General features: G+C 39.4%; 1 protein-coding gene across 4 annotated transcripts in view; it reads left to right on the plus strand.

Annotated features, from left to right (window-relative positions):
• CEP95 (centrosomal protein 95) overlaps window positions 1-11,291 on the plus strand; it is a 32,283-nt gene extending 20,992 nt beyond the window's left edge. For 2 of the 4 annotated variants that reach the window (XM_019637736.1, XM_019637737.1), the window contains exons 12-20: window positions 4,054-4,193; window positions 4,990-5,079; window positions 5,868-5,997; window positions 6,818-6,987; window positions 7,100-7,174; window positions 8,293-8,445; window positions 10,144-10,290; window positions 10,588-10,659; window positions 10,940-11,291. In XM_019637736.1, the coding sequence (XP_019493281.1) occupies window positions 4,054-4,193; window positions 4,990-5,079; window positions 5,868-5,997; window positions 6,818-6,987; window positions 7,100-7,174; window positions 8,293-8,445; window positions 10,144-10,290; window positions 10,588-10,659; window positions 10,940-11,116 (1,154 nt within the window). In that variant the 3' untranslated portion in view covers window positions 11,117-11,291. Of the gene's footprint in view, window positions 1-4,053; window positions 4,194-4,989; window positions 5,084-5,867; window positions 5,998-6,309; window positions 6,385-6,817; window positions 6,988-7,099; window positions 7,175-8,292; window positions 8,446-10,143; window positions 10,291-10,587; window positions 10,660-10,939 lie in introns of all 4 variants that reach the window. The other 2 variants (XM_019637738.1, XM_019637739.1) reach the window with 2 other exon arrangements.
• The last annotated feature ends 5,938 nt before the right edge of the window (window positions 11,292-17,229 follow it).

The raw sequence follows: 17,229 nt of genomic DNA on the forward strand, positions 1-17,229 counted from the left end.
CCCTCTGGCATCCCAAGCCAGTTCTTAACCATCCTGCCACTTGGCCGGCCCAAATTATTATTATTATTGTTATTTTTAGCTGAGCCATCCTGCCACCTGTTGGCAGCTCAGCGGCTGCTCAGCTCGGGCCGGGACTCGAACCGCTGTTGCTCAGAGCTCACACTCTTGAGCGAGCTCTTAACCAACTGAGCCACTCGGCCGGCCCTCCATTTCTTAATTGGATTGTTTTTTTGGTGTTGAGTTGTATGAGTTCTTTATATATTTTGGCTGTGACCTCTTATCGGAAGTATCATTTGCAAATATCTTCCATTCCATTGGTTGCCTGTTTGTTCTGTGGATGGTTTCCGTTGCTATGCAAAAGCTTTTTAGTTTGACGTAATCACATTTGTTTATTTTTGGTTTCTTTGTTGCCTTTAGAGTCAAATTCACAAAAACACCGCTGAGACCAATGTCCAGGAGCTTAGTGCCTATGTTTTCTTATATGTTCTTGTTTCAGATCTTACATTCAAGTCTTTAATCTGTTTTAATTTTTGTGTATGATGTAAAGTAAGGGTCCAATTTCATTCTCTCGCATGTGGCTATCCAGTTTTCCCAAAACCATTTACTGAAGAGACTTTCCTTTCTCCCTCGTATATTATTGGCTCCTTTGTCATAAATTATTGTAGTTACCCATATACGCGTATTGTGGGTTTACTTCTGGGCTCTCAATTCTGTTCCATTCGTCTATATGTATGTTTTTCTGCCAATACCATACTGTTTAGATTATTACAGCTTTGAAGTGTAGTTTGAAATCAGGGAGTGTGATACCTCCAGCTTTGTTCTTTTTTCTCAGGATTACTTTGGCTATTTGGGGTCTTTTGTGGTTCCATACAAATTTGAGGATTTTTGGTTCTATTTCTGTAAAAAATGCCATTGGGATTTTGATAGGGATTGCATTGAATATGTAGATTCCTTTAGGTAATATGGCCATTTTAACAATGTTAATTCTTCCAATTCATGACAACGAAATATCTTTCCATTTATTTGTATCTTCAGTTTCTTTCAACAATGTCTTGTAGTTTTCAGTGTACAAGTCTTTCACCTCCTGTGTTAAGTTTATTCCTAGCTGTTTTATTCTTTTTGATGTGATTGCAAATTAGATTGTTTTCTTTTTCTTTCTAATGGATTCTTCATCTCATTTATCGAATTTGTTTGGTTGTTGTTTTATAGTTTCAGTCTCTTCGGTTACATATTCCTGCTCATTAATTTTATTCCTGGGCTCATTGAACTGCCTTTCTCAGTTTTCTTGTTATCTCATTGAGTTTTTCCTGACTGCTATTTTGAATTCTTATTACTTAGATTACAACCTTCCATGACTTTGAGTTTGATTACTAGATAATTGTCATTTTCTTTCTGTGTTACTGTGTTACCTTGGTGGTTCATGCTGCTAGGTGGGGTTATTCCTCTGCTGGTGCATCTTAGGTAGTGAATACCTTTCTTATTTCTTTTTGATTTGAACAATTCAGCAGGTTGATTAGTTCTTTTGTTTTCCAGTAGGTGGTGCTATAGCACAAGTTTTTGTGTCTCTTACCTGTGCTACTAGAGCCTCTGCTGTCGCGTCTGTGTAGTGTAGCTGTGGTTCCAGGAGTCGCCAGCTGCCTGGGTGGTGGGTGTCCCTGCTGTGTCTGGGTCACCTGGGTCTTGGGTCATCACTATCATGGTGGGGAGATGGAGCCTGCGGTGGGGAATGGGTTTGTGAGCCCCCCCCCACTGCTACATGGTTCCCTATGGCTGCTGGTGCCACTGTGCTGTAGCCAGAAGGCTGTAGGCACGGCTTCACTACAATCGGGAAGGAGCCGGATTATCAGGTGCTGACTGTTTCTGCCTCTCTTACCCTCTGCCAGGCCACACCCCAACTCCGCTACCACTAGTGTGTTAACTGGGACCGTGGGCTCAGGCACAGCGGCAGGACTGTATCTGCGGACACCATTCCTGTGTGTCCCCACTCTGCCTCCCCTACACATTCCAGTATGCGCCCCTTCAGATGTACCAATGTGTGGATTTCTCAGGCGTGGCCATGTGTTGAACAGAGGAACCTTTGTTGGGTTATAGATCTGACTAGTTGTAGATTTAAGGGTAGATACACTGGGGTCTTCTCACTCAGTCATCATGCTAGTGTCACTCCTGTATTGCCAGCTTGAACAGGAACCCTGTTATCCCTGTTTTTATACTTCAATGGCCTGTGTGTTACCTGTCTAAATATGCTGTTTTATGTTTTTTAAAATTTACATAGATACTGGGTATGTTATTCTGCAACTTGCTTTTTTTGTTAACATTGTTTTAGAAATCTATGTTGATACTTATAGATCCAGCTCATTCATTTTAACTACTGTGTAACTCAGGTCATACAATGGTACCCCATTTGTGTTTTTATATTTGGCTATCACCGTGTCCCCTCTTGTAAGACATGTAGATTGTTCCCAGTTTTCATAACTACAAACAATTCTGCAATGAACAACCTATAACATGTACAAACATTTCTCTAGGATCTACATCTAGAATTACTGGACCATAGGGTTTACACTTTTTCACCATTACCAAATTCCCCTCCAATGTGATTGTACCAGTTTATACTCCTATTAGCAGTGCATGCCAGTTTCTTGTTTGCCACATCTTTGCAGATACTTCCTGCTATTTGTTCATATTCAGGTAATTGTCCTGTCTTCCACCAACTAAAATTCTGTGTGTTTTCCATTCACTTTTATCTACTTCAGCCATCCTTGTTTCTCTAGAAACAGCATTTCACATCCAAAACTTCCTTAACTTTTTCTGTTGTTTTTTCACTCCAAGAATACTTTTTTCTTCTTTTGATCATCTCTCTTCCTGTAAGCTTGACTCAGGTAATCTCTAGGAACCCTAACCCAGTAACCTACATATTTCTTTTATTATATACATACATATGATGTCTCATTTTGAAAACACATTATAATGTTATTTTAATTAGATCTTCAGTTTCTAAAAAAGAATACATTATGGCTATAGTAAAATGTCATAAAACCATCATTTAAAATAGATTGTGCAATTCGGTTTTTCTTTATTTTTTTTTAATTAGTTTCAGGTGTACAGAACAATGCAATAGTTATCCTTTACACCCCTCACAAAGTAACAACCCCCCTCCCCCCATTCACTGCCCTCACACCCCCAATATCATACTTATCTATTACAATTCCATTGACTCCATTCCCACATTCTACTCCACATCCTGTGACTATATGTATATATAATTATAGTTGACATACAATATTATTCAACATCAGCTTCATAGAATTCGAAGTGAATTTGGAAGATTTGAATTAAAAAAGTGAAAAGAAAAATAAAAGCTCAGGGAAATTTGAATTATCTGAGAAAATGTATTCAGACAGGTATCAAACTAATTTCCTCGACCTTAGAGCTATATTGAATTATTTTCTTTTCCAAAAGGCATGGAGTCCCTCTCTTCACAACTATTAGATGTTTAAGCACATCTGTAAACAATGGAATATAAAAAGGTTTGCGGAGAGGAGTGATTTGTTAGATCTCTTAGGCAGTGTGGAAGTAGGAGGGCTAGATTGCTAAGCAGGAAAGAACCAGGACTGCTTAGAAAAAGCTAAACTATGTTAACTTTTGCTTTTATAAGGATAAAATACACACCCTTACATCCCATCTCCTCAGGACCTAGATAGGTAAAAGGATAGCAAACATAAAGCTCAGATGGTTTAATTTTTTTTTTCTTCGTCCACCACCGAGAGCACTTAATAAAGGCCTTTTTGCACAGTAGGCATTCCACATTTCGCTCCATTTTCAACCCCATGTTGAATGTAGAATCTAAGTACTTCTTTGAGACAGTGCACATTTATGTACATTTGTCTGTTTACTTGGTCTGACTAAACATACAAATACAAATTAACCACAGGAGAGAGTACATTTAGCACATTCACAGTGACTCTTTTTGGATTTGGTGAAAATCAACTATTTGGTTTCCAAATTAACATTTCTGGCTGTCGGGAACTAACGGTCTCTTCTTCTGTGTTGTAGGACTTGCCATGCATAGAAAGCCACCCCACAGATCTCATTCGCTTTCTCCATCTCCAATTAACAAAAACAGACAGTTCCATATGGAAAGAAAAAGGCAGCGAAAGCCAAAAGAAACAGATCCCCGCCGATTCCAAGCAAAGGTACATCCCATCTCTTGACCACCCTTGGGCAGCCAGCAGTACCATTTACTCTCAGCCAAATGCTACAGTGAACATGCTGTTGATTAAAGGCTAAAATGCACCTAATATTCTTGAGCTTAGTGGATGATAGAAAATTATGTGATATATAGCTTTTTATGCCCCCAATTAGGGATAAAAAACTTGTACTCATGAAATTTTAAGAAAACTAACCTTGTCAGATATAGTCCAGTACTCCAGTGGATTAAGAAAGAGTAGATCAGTAAAGGTTGATATTTTCAGAGCGAGAGCTTCAGAGATGAATAGAATTTGAGGTAGATTAAATGTGACAGGCCACTTGAGTTACAGATGGAATCAAAGTGCCCAAGACAGAAATAAGAGGTGGTTAGGATTCAACAAGGAGAATGTATGATTACCAAGGAAGACTTTCTGCTATGGAATAGGGATTTTGAAATGTGACATAAATTTAGAACACTTAAGTTGTTTGCTATAATATGTTTTATAATCGTAAAAAATTTAAACTAATTCAGACGTCTTACAATAACATATAACTTCAACTTAATATGTAACTTCCACTCAAGGGACTATCAAAATAATTACAAAAACTATGACAACAAAGAAACACATTATGTAAATTTCATTTTATGTCCCAATTATACAACTGTTAATGTGTATTTGTGATATAGAGCCTCAAAGGAACTTTAAAAAAGTGACTGGAATGACAGGATCTTAGGTGAACTTTTTTCCCTTCATTTTCATTTGTGTATGTTTTTAATAGCTATGGCCTTTTCCTCTGTAGGCAATAACTGAAGCATTCGAAAGGGAACTAAGAAGAAATAAAGTTCAAGACAATATTGGACCTCTAGGAATAAATGACGAGGAGGAAACAGTGGGTAAAAGTCTCTACTGTAATAAATGCCATTTATCAGATCAGTGGAAAGTACAGAGATGACCTTTTTTAAAGGACTAGAGACTCAGCAGGGCCTTAGTCATTAGCTCCTTAGAAAAAGGCAGGATTTCATTTCATGATATGGGATTTTCTTATTCGTAAGGTAGCCAAGTTGCTAAAATGTGGCAAAACACAGTACCAAAGAACACTTCCTTCCCAAAACTTCCCTTGGTTTTTAAGGGGTTCTTCTATTGCTTAGCAGTTCACCAAAGGTTTAAAAGATAGTCTGGGTTGACAAGTTAAAGGGGGGTAAGAGAAGATAGGAAATCTTAGTTCTGTGCCTGGTTCATGGAAACCTAAAACATTAAGTTTTCATTGCCTTTCGGAAACTAAATGAAAGCATTGCAAAGATACTTATGCTAAAATGTTTATGAATAATATACAGTATGGTTACAACTAAACATTGTTTCAGAACTTTTTAAATCTACATGGAAAAAGTCGTCAAAGAAACAAGTACATCAAAACATATGTAGTTGCATTTAGGGTGTGGGACTATGGTGACTGTGAAATTTGAAAAAGATTCAGTGCTTTTTCAAATTCCAAAGGATGCCAGAAGCCAAAAGATGCTTTTTACTTAGAGTAGATAAATACTAACCAGATTTTAGAAATCTGAAGTAAGGTAGTTTGGCTGGGGATTAGTTAGCTATTTTTGTCAGTATGTAATATTTAAAATGATGTATAAAAGTTATTAGACTTCTCATTTCTATTGTTTTATATCTGCTTCTAAGGAAAAAATATACAGAGAAGTTGTTCATAAAGGAACTCCAAAACGTAGTCAGCCCTGGAAGATTTACTCTAGAAACACCACAACTCCAAGTCCAAGAGGTGGCTTGCCAAAGCCAAATAAAGCAGTTCCAAGTAAGAACCACAAAATTGTACTTTATGGAAAACTGGCATCCTTTGAAAGTGTATGCTACATTCCAAGGACACAGCACTGAAAACTAACATCCACCAGTTAGCTGGAGAAAGGTCCCTCCTTTATCACTGCCATATGCTAGATTTCTGTAGGGAGGGATAAAACTCTTAAATAAGGTATTTATTTAAAACTTAAGTATCTTAGGGAAGCCTATATCCTCGTACCAAAGGAATGCCAGTGCCACTACCTGCTGCTCCAGCTTTATCTTTACTCTGCTCACTCATGCTGGCTGCCTTTTCTTTGTTTCTGGGAAGTTGGTAGAACCAGAGGGATGCTCCAAAGCAAGCAGATGGCCTCTCCAGCTCCTGTTATATTGACAGTTGGTGCCAGTGAGTATTAAGAGTCCTGTTACAAAGAAAATGAGGTCATGTGAAATGCCAGGGTGCAGTTTCAAAGACTGCTGGCCTTCTAACTACATCCCATCAGACAGAGACTCTGCTCCCAGTAGGGCTGAGGGGTTTGACCACACACACAGCACCCACCCCAGGCGCTGAGTCAGCTGAGCAGTTGGGATGGACTTCACAAGACCAGCTTGTCATCAATCAGAACTGTTGAGCTTATTTTCATCCGTACCAGTAGCTGGCTTACTCTGATCAAAGACGAAATGCAAAAGCAATAACAGACTTTTAGAATTGTTCTTTTCAGGATCAGAACTGCATCACTTAGAGAAGCTTTGATTGATCAGGAAGGTGGGATGAGAGTTCTGATGAAAAGCCATCAGCAAGTTTCTCAGAGTAAGAGCATTGTTTGTTTACCTTGCAGTGAAAGTAAACGAACACAGTCTCCTGCCCCTGATGCTTGAGCAGTTTCCATTTCTCCATGTTTCGGGCCAAACACTAAGCAAAATGTGGAAACAGCAAATTGCACAGGTTGAACAGCTCAAAAAAGATGCATATGGAGAAAACCGATCAAAGAAGAAACTCCAGGATGAAGTAAGTTAACTGTCAAGCATAGGAACATAAACCAGAAAAGGACAGCGCTTCTTACCCTTGAGCATTTAGTGGCTAGCAGTATTACCCTCCCTCCCTTTTGTTCCTCTTACAGATAGAAGAAGCCTTAAGAAGGCATGACCTGCTTACTGCACTTGTCAAGAAAGAATATGAACACAACAAGAGACTGGTATGTCAAAAGCAAGTCGGGTATTATAATTTTGACTTTTAGTAATTTAATTGTACCAGCTGGGCAACAGTTCCACAGACGTTGCCTCTAAGTTGCTTGCCTGTAGAAGCAACTTGGGCTTTAACCAAAATTGATGAGTGATGAAGGTGCTAGGTGCTTTACATACAGTTTCATTTCGTCATAATGGAGACATTTTCTATGAAATGATAAACCTGAGGCTTTGAGATGTTAACTTGCCCTGGATCCCTCTGTAATCAGCAAAGGGGTGAGGTTGAGATTTTAAGCCAGGTCTGTCTCTACCTTCATAGCCCTACGAGGTACCAGGTGGTTGTAACGTAGTGCTTTTTGTTCTTTCCCCGTCTTTCTCTGGTTCCAAGTAGAGAGCTGAGATAGTTTACCAGCCTCCTTTTTTTTTTTTCTTTTTAATTTGGATAGAGAATCATACACAGCACAACATTATCCTCTGTAAGTATAATGAAGGGAGAGGACAGAGGTCAAAGACAATATGCCAGAAGAAGAGATTTTAAAACTTCTGGTTGAGTGTAGAGTAGAGATAAACAGTGAGAACTATAATCCAAACAATTCCAAAGGAGAAGCCACCTGAGAAACTGCCTGAGGTACTCTGGTCTGGAGGAAAAGGAAACAAATATCTGAATACCTAGTGGAAGCCTTTATGTATATGATGACCTCATTCCATCCTCACTACTTTGTAAGTGATTATCTAATTTCCATTGTTTTGACGTAAATACTCATAACTGAAGTTTTGCTTGAAAGTCAGAGTGCCATTTTTCTACTTCTCCTAAGCTGGCATTTGGGTGTGGCTTAGGTGACCCCCCTGGTGGGACAGGAAGATGAGCTCCTCCTCAATCCCACCAGGGTTACAGCTGCTCTCTGCAGCAGTGGGGCCTATTGGGCGGCTTAGAAATCAGGTGAGGAACCCACCGAAGGCTAGAGGGCTTCTGGGGGCTGACTGTCTCATCCTCTCGCCCAGGCAGTAGGCCACTCGTCCTCCGTACTTGGCTTACTGCTCCAAGACATCGTGATGGGGAAGGGGGCAGATGAGAATGCTGGAATCTGTCTTCCTCTTGTCCTTACCTTTTTCCCTTTCCCTTTCTTAGCAAGATTTCAAGGACCGCATTCATAGGCAGAAGTTGACCCAATCAAAGATTAAAGAAAATCGGCAGCAGATTGTTCGTGCCCGAAAATACTATGATGATTATAGAGTTCAGTTGCGTGCAAAAATGATGAGAATGAGGACCCGGGAAGAAATGGTAAATATGACTTTTCTATCTAACCCTGAGCAAGAGATGAATTTTGTCTGTTACTGTTCAGGACCACCTTGTTTGTGATTCTTGTGCCAATTTGAACCCAGAATCCAAATGCAAGTCCTAAAATGCTGGTTTAGAGTTCAGACTTGGCTGCACCCCGGGTATTCCCCCATAGTGCACCCCAGTCTGCTCTCAGTTTCCACGGCCCTCATCTTAATGTGAGGTCTGAATCCCCTCTGACCGCCTGCACATCGGTACTTCTTCCGTACACCTGCTTTTGCAGTTTGGGAGTATGTCATCAGAGACAGGAACTTAAGGTGGGACTACATGACGTAGGTTTCCACATAAAATCAGGAAATTAACATAGGACAGATGTGTTGTGAGGTGTTTCCACAGAGTATTTGCTGTCTCAGCCTAATTAAGCTGAAATGCTTAATGTTTTGGGATTCCAAAATGGCAATAAATTTCATCCTGAGAGTAAAACATTAAGGTAATTATAGTTAACTGGGCTAAATACTCTGAAGTGTCATACTGTTATCCTCCTTTCTAGAAGATACTACTAAGGCTTTTAGAGATTAAGTAACTTGACTAAGTTAATATGGGTGGCTAATGAATGCATGGCTATAAGAACCAGTTCTTTGATCAAGAATTCTTACTAATCAATAGAAGACACATGGGCATATCCAAATCCTTGGAACAGTTTCTTTTCCTATGGTCTAGTTAGAGGATAACCACGTCACCCTCAGTTATACACAAGCATAGATGGAGTATTTGTTCCTTCTGCTCTGGTGTTCTTGCCCTATATATATAGCTGCTTGAGGTATCTTTTCTGAAAGCAGTAAAGAATCTTTGGGATATAGGAAAAGATGCTGAAACACCATTAGTCATTAGGGAAATACAAATCAAAATCACAAGGAGATATCATTCCCACCAAGATGGCTAAAATAAAAAAGACAAATGTTGTCAAGGATGTGGAGAAGTCAGAACCCTCTTGTAGTGCTGGTGGGGTTGTAAAATGATGCAACCACTTTGGAACACAGTCTGGCAGTTCCTCAAAAGAGCTACCATATGACTCAGCAATTTCACTCCTAGGTATATATTCATGCAACCTATACACAAATGTTCACACAAGCATTATTTATAATAGCCCCAAAGAAGAAACAAACCAAAAGTCCATCAACTGTTGAATGGATAAACAAAATATGATATATCCATACAGAATAACCTTTTGCAATAAAAAGGGATGAAGTATTGATACATGCTAAGATATAGGTGAATCTTAAAAACATTATGCTAATTGAAAGAAGCCAAATACAAGAGGTCACATAGTATGTGATTCCATTTATACGAAATGTCCAGAGTAGGCAAATCTGTAGACATAGAAAGTAGACTAGTGGTTGCCAGAGGAGGGGAGAATGGGGACTGGCTTCTGTTGGGTGTGGGGTTTCTTTTTGGAGTAATGAAATGTTCTGAAATTAGTGGTGATGGCTGCACAACTCTGAATGTACTAAGACCCACTGAATTATACATTTTAAAAGGGAGAATTTTATGGTATATCAACTATATCTCAATGAAGCTGTTATTCTAAAAAATCTTTGTGAAGTAATACATTAAGTATAAACCCGCAGTTGGGTAAAATTATTATATAATTTTCCATGAAACTTCAGTATGAATTAATTTTTCTGACTAAATCATTGACAGATATTTAAGAAACTGTTTGAAGAAGGTTTACAAATTCAAAAGCAAAGATTACGAGACCTAAGAAACTATGCCAAAGAAAAGCGAGATGAACAAAAGAGACAGCACCAGAATGAACTGGACTCCATGGAGAACTACTATAAAGACCAGGTGGGCTCGCTGCTGCTTGCTAACGTTCTGATGTGCTTGATCCTGACCACCTGGCAGAAGTCAGCTTAGTCAGCTGAACAATAAACCTCTACATATTAATTCAGAGCTTGTCACTGTACTGGCTAGACTGACCCTATTTGAAATTTAAGATAAAATAAGCTGGTGCTTGACCATCGTACAGAATTTATACTGCCCGATTTCTAATAAATCAAGATTTCAAGCCTATGAACATTAAGAATTGCTATATTTGGACTACAGACAAATAAAAGATTTCATTTTTTTCTTCCTTGTAAACAGTTTTCATTGCTGGCAGAAGCCATATCCCAGGAACGTCAAGAACTCAAAGCCAGAGAAAAATCCCAGGCCCAGGTAATAATTAACAGGATAGAAATCATATTTTTAGAAATAGAAAACAATTGTGTTATACCGTAAGGGGAATGGAGAGAATACTAGTAAGAAGATCCATCTATGATCCAAAACAGCCATCGTGTAATTTTAACTTTACCTGTTCAAGTCTCTGTAAGAGCTGCTGCTAAATTATTAAAATTATTGCAGGAGCTTGATGAGGTGGAAGGTGGAGAGGGAATAAAAATAGATGAGGGCTTGAATACGTGTTGTGAATAGCAGGATGACATGAATTCTCTCTTAGACATTATATAAGGTGAAGAGGGAGCTGAGATCTAAGATGGAGAAGGAAATTCAACAACTGCAGTACATGATAACACAGAACGACGACGATGCCTTCTTCCGGGAATTGGAAGCTGAGCGCTTCAGATCTCAGCTTCATCTGGCTTCCTTTCAGTACAGTAAAAATCCTTTCCCATGAGGCCAGACTTCCTTCATAAGTGACTTTTCTGGAGGACTTCACCAGGGCAGAGCTAGAATTAAACCATTCAACTATCTAAACCAGAAGAATCATTTCTCAACATCTTATCTACATATTCATTCCAATACTTTTGATGAAATAATTTTTTAAATAAAAATTGTTTTCTTAAAGTTTACTGCTTTTGAATTTATGACCTAAAACCTTAAAAGGGGGGAGTAAAGCACACATTGTTCTTTAGTCATATTTGTACTAAAGCAATTAACAAGCCTTGACTGAGCAGCCAGCTCCTGAAGCCAACTGCTGCAGGTCAACAAAAACAGTAAAACACAGCCCTTGAGGACAAAAACCCTCTAATTCAAACGGGGAAGAAGTGTGAGCTCGTCATCAGAGGTGGGACTTAGGGTTAAACCTTGAAGACAGGTGTAAGTGTATGCAGCTTTTTCACATGGTGGCTAGGAGATAAAAATTTATGCATTATGGCTTCTAATGGTTGATAGAGGACAGCATGAGGAGAGGCGAAGGGTGTAGAGATCTAGATAGATAGCCACAGTACACTCGAGTAAAACAAGCAAATCAAACTATGCAGTGATGCTGTTTATTTTAAAAGCTATGGTATCAGTGGGTATCATACATATGGAGTCAGTAAGTTTAACTATGTTGCTAACCTTTTTTTGATATCAGAGGGATGATTCATTATGAATTTGTACCAGCTGGACAAACAGTTAACCAAGTTTACTATTTGGAAGTGCTGAAAAGGCTGCGTGAAAAAGTTAGACGATCTGAACTTTTCGCCAACAATTCATGGCTCTTGCATCACGACAATGCACCAGCTCACACGGCACTGTCTGTGAGGGAGTTTTGAGCCAGTCAACAAATCACTGTATTGGAACACCCTCCCTACTCACCTGATCTGGCCCCCAGTGACTTCTTTCTTTACTCGAAGATAAAGGAAATATTGAAAGGGAGACATTTTGATGACATTCAGGACATCAAGGGTAATACGACGACAGCTCTGATAACCATTCCAGAAGAAAGAGTTCCAAAATTGCTTTGAAGGGTGGACTAGGCGCTAGTGTCGGTGCATAGCTTCCCAAGGGGAATACTTCGAAGGTGACCCTAGTGATACTCAGCAATGAGGTATGTAGTACTTTTTCTAGGATGAGTTCGCGAACTTAATTTTCAGACCTCGTATAATGCAACAGAATAGTAGGTACAACTCTGAGTGGTAGATTAAGCTTTCACTCTTTGCTTAACATACTTTAATGCTATTTGAATTTGTTAAAAATTAAAACAAGCATAGTGATGTTTTTATGATTTTTTTTTTAATTGGGGAACTGGGGGGATGGGAACAGTGGTGGGGAACCGGGGAAGGGGAACAGACAAGTTGCTGTCATTTTGTTCCTCAGTCTAGTTGTGGAGGACGTTGCTTCACTGGCCCAAGTTGGCGCCATCATTGTGCTCTTCCCGGGTGAGGCAGATCAGTCGCCGGCTTCTGGACAGCCGCTCACAGCGGCTGCTGGCCACTGGCTACACACGGTAGCCCATGGCAACCCACTGCAGCAGGGGCTTCAGCCTACGCCGTCAACTCATGGCAGCCCAGCTCCAGGTTGAGCTGAACAACAGCTCAGCATCTTAGCTGTGGAGGGCAGTGTCACTGGCCCTCATATGTGATCTGAACCGGGGCCCTCTGGCATCCTAAGCCAGTTCCTAACCATCGCGCCACTCGGCCGGCCCTTTTTATTATGATTTTTTTTTTTTTTAATGGTGAATGTTTTAGAAAGACTCTTAAGTTTCTAGTTTTGCCAGCTCTTTACCAAATTAGAACTAGGAATAACCAGCAAGAAGAATGGGTGAAGGTATTTACCAGGGAAGGGATAGGATTGCTAAACAAAGGTCAAACAATGGGAGAGGAGACAAAATAAAAGATGCCAACATATTTTCCAAAAACAGAAGCAAATGAAGCGGTAACTCACCGGCAGGTGAAGGGTGTTGTGGCCCAAGTACCTGTGGAGAGGGAATGTGTGTGAAGCCAGTGTGCCCACAAAACCCAGGAAAGGCTCATCGCAGTAATGCACACAGCTGAAAAGTTATGTAGAGCTGTGATATAACTATTGTATATATAATTATACTGTACATAACTATATAGTTTTATATATAACTGTACATACAGTTATATAGTATATAACTGTCAGGGAGGAGTGTTACAGAATGGGGTGGTTGGTGTAGCTAAATCTTTAACTACCATAAAAAGGAAACTAGACTATGTCTAAAAATGAAAAGCAACATTACCATATTTATTTAGAAATGTGGAAGTATCAGAAGAGCGGACAGAAAATTTGGGAGTATGGCCTCTGGAAAGCAAGATTGGGGATGGGGGGAAGGGTGACCGTTTTGTTTTAAGCCTCTAAGTGTATGATTGGTGTATAATTTTTTTAACTATGTATATTTAGCTGTGTATATGTTTCACTGTTATCATGTGGGCACTGGAAAATTAGCTGCCACCTCTTAAAAACCTAGGAAGGGAAAGGAAGAACCAGTGCTGAGGTAAGGCTGGAGGATAGAGCCTTTAGTGAAAAGGCTAAGGGTGTGGGGGAAATTCATTTGCAGTTGGAAGAGGCATCAGGGATCTATCAGATCCCAAAGTCTAGACATGCTGAAAACACGTTTTATTGGCATTTCAAGCCATTTGAACATTACCCAGCTAATGTGATTGATGTGACCAGTTTCTTCTTGTCTTAAAAAACATTAAACTCAAACTGCCTTTAAAACTTGACCCTCTGAAGAAGAACAAAGCTGAAGGCATCACAGACCCTGACTTCAAACTATATTACAAAGCTATAGTAAAAAAACAGTAATGGTACTGGCATAAAAACAGACATATATATAAACAGAACAGAACAGAGAGGCCAGAAATAAACATACATACATATATATATATATATATATATATATATATATATATATATATATATATATATATATACAGTCAATTAATTTATGACAAATCAGCTAAGAATATACATTGGGGAAAGGACTGTCTTCAATAAATGTTGGGAAAACTGAACAGCCAGCCACATGCAAAAAATGATGATGTACCACTGAATCTTACACCTTACACAAAAATTAACTCAAAATGGATTAAAGACTTGAACATAAGAGCTAGAACCATAAAACTCCTAGAAGAAAACATGGGTAAGTTCCTTGATATTAGTCTTCAGTACTTTTTGGGTTTGACACCAAAAGCAAAAATCAATAAGTGAAACTATATCAAACTGAAAAGCTTCTGCACAACAAAGGAATCCATCAATACAATGAAAAGACAAACCTGGAGAATTGGAGAAAATGTTTGCAAACCAGATATCTGATAAGGGGTTAATATCCAGAATATATAAGGAACTCATGCAACTCAATAGCACACACATACAAAAAAAAATCCAATTAAAACATGGGCCGAGGAACTGAACAGACATTTTTCCAAAAGCATACAGATGACCAAGGGTATGTGAAAATGTGCTCAATATCATCATCAGGGCAATGCAAATCAAAACCACAATGAGATATCACCTCACACCTGTTAGAATGGCTGTTATCAAAAAGACAAGAAATAAGTGTTGGTGAGGATGTGGAGAAAAACCCTTGTGCACTGACAGGATTGTAAACTTGTGCAGCCACTATGGAAAACAGTATGAAGGTTCCTCATGATATTAAAAATAGAACGAATACCATATGACCCAGCAATTCCACTTCTGGCTATTTATCTGAAGAAAATGAAAACGCTAACTGGAAAAGATACCCGCATCCTCTCTACGTTCCCTGCAGCATTATTTACAAGATATGAAAACAACGTAAGTGGCCATCAACAGATGAATGATAAAATGTGGTGTGTATGTACACAATGGAGTATTATTCAGCCCTAAAGAAGAAAATCCTGCCATTTGTGACAAGATGGACCTTGAGAGCATTATGTTAAGTGAAATAAGTCAGAGAGATCATACCATATGATCTCACTTATAATGTGGAATCTAGAAAATCCAAACCAAAACAAAAAACTCAGCTCACAGATACAGAGAACTGACTGGTGGTTGCCAGAAAGGGGGGAGGGGGTCAAAAGGTACAAACTTCCAGTTATAAGTTACAGGGATATAATGTACAGCTTGGTGACTATAGTTAATAATACTGTATTACATAAAAGTTCCCATCACCAGAAAAAGAAATTTGTAACTATGGTGATGGATGTTAACTAGACTTGATTTGGTGATCACTTCACAATATATACAAATACATATGGATCATTATGTTGTACACATGAAACTAATATATGTCAATTATACCTCAATTAAAAGAAAGAAATACCTTTCTGGTCTCAATGGTTCTCCACCTTCTTGCCAGGCCAGCATCGTCTTTGGGAGAAGCGAATGGTCTGGAAGGTTGTCTGATGTGCTCTCTCCATCTTCACTCCCAACTCCTGGGCTGAAAGTGAGACGATTTCATGAACACTTAAGTGGGCGGGAAAAACATCTTGGAAGGGTCCCCTGCCCACCCCACAGGCTGCTACAGTTGCCTCTGTTTCTTTTACTTCCAAAACACTAAAGGACACAGAAGTGGGGTTCACAGCTCATATTAGAGACTGAGAACCTAGGTAACTCCCAGCTCAGATATCCACAATAGGTTTGCTATCAGCAACAGATGCGCACATCACCTTGGAAATGTAGCCAATTGTACGATGGACATGAACACAAGGAGGAGCTACGTGTCCTAGAGAACATCATCTCTAGGATCTGAAGTGTCATGGGGGAAGGTAGGGGGAAACAAAACCAATTGTTTTCAAAACCCAGTCTGGGATTTGAGGCCTTGCTGAAGTGAGGTACAGTATTTCATCCTGTGCTCCCATCATGACAGCTTGGCTGGACGCAAACTGAGTTTTGAGTACCTACGTTTGAACTTCAGCTTCTAAACACCATCCAAAGCTAGTACCGAGCCCAACACAGTGGGGACACAGTAGATATTCATTGAATAAACAAAGAACAAGTCAGGTTTAGGGAAAATACCTTTTAATACAATGTAACTTTAAAACCTGATTTGTCTAGTTAACTAAGTGTTAATGCAGGAGTGGAGCTCTTTTTCTGTATAATCACCTGTATCCTGTTACTAGGCTCTTGTTCCATTGTGTGTATACTACTGTAAGCATTTAGGCTGCATAGTACAAGTAAATGCAGTGGATGCCAAGGTTAAGCTTCATAATGAAGGGATAAGCCTTTCAGGTCACCACACAAGAGAAAACATCACATACCAGTCAAACTTCTGGGTAATTTATAGCTTATAATAATATTAAAATCCTTAATGTACTAAAATTTTACAAATTCTAGATAATAACCAGTAAGTGTGGCAATTTGAGACACAGCAAAAAAATAAATTTCAAAGGACATAAAAGTGGATACCATGCCCACTTTCTGAACGTGCACACTGCCACCGCTTGCACCGCATCTCCCAGGCGCTCGTCCTGCGTGGCCCATGCAGTGGAGGGACTTACACAGACAGTGTTCTGAATGGAAAACGCGTATCCATTCCTTTTTCACCCATGTATTTATTTAGCTGGACTTTCATCCATTATCATGTATATATAGAGTTGTGAATCATGACCCTTAAAGTCATGGCTTCTTGGAAAAATGCAGTCGATTTCTCCTTTTCATTTTGAGGATTTTACTGCTCAAGACCCAGGGAGCAAATGAAGCCCCTACTGTAACTGCCCGCCAGAGCTCTGGAGACATTGGCGCACAACTGGAGCACTCTTCCCCAATAAGCCTGTATCACCTCAGAAATCTAACTCCACGTGGCCCCCCAACAGCCACTGCCAACCAGTCAATGGCTATGGCAGGAGAAATGCCACATGGCACCTTCCCTGCTCTGCCTGGAGACAGAAAAGTGGGGGGGGGGCGGAGTTCCTGAGCGCTCTGAAGCTCTAGCTCTCCAAAGTGACAAAGGCATCAACTAAGGAAAGTGTGTGAATCTTCTCAAACTTCTCATTTTATGGCTCAGATGCTGTCACCCTTCATAGAGCCAATCAAATTTTTTTAAAACAATTCATTATAAACAATATTCTTTAAAAACGTTGA

The sequence above is a fragment of the Hipposideros armiger genome, unplaced genomic scaffold, assembly GCF_001890085.2.
Source record: "Hipposideros armiger isolate ML-2016 unplaced genomic scaffold, ASM189008v1 scaffold_34, whole genome shotgun sequence".
NCBI classification, from domain to species: Eukaryota; Metazoa; Chordata; class Mammalia; order Chiroptera; family Hipposideridae; genus Hipposideros; species Hipposideros armiger.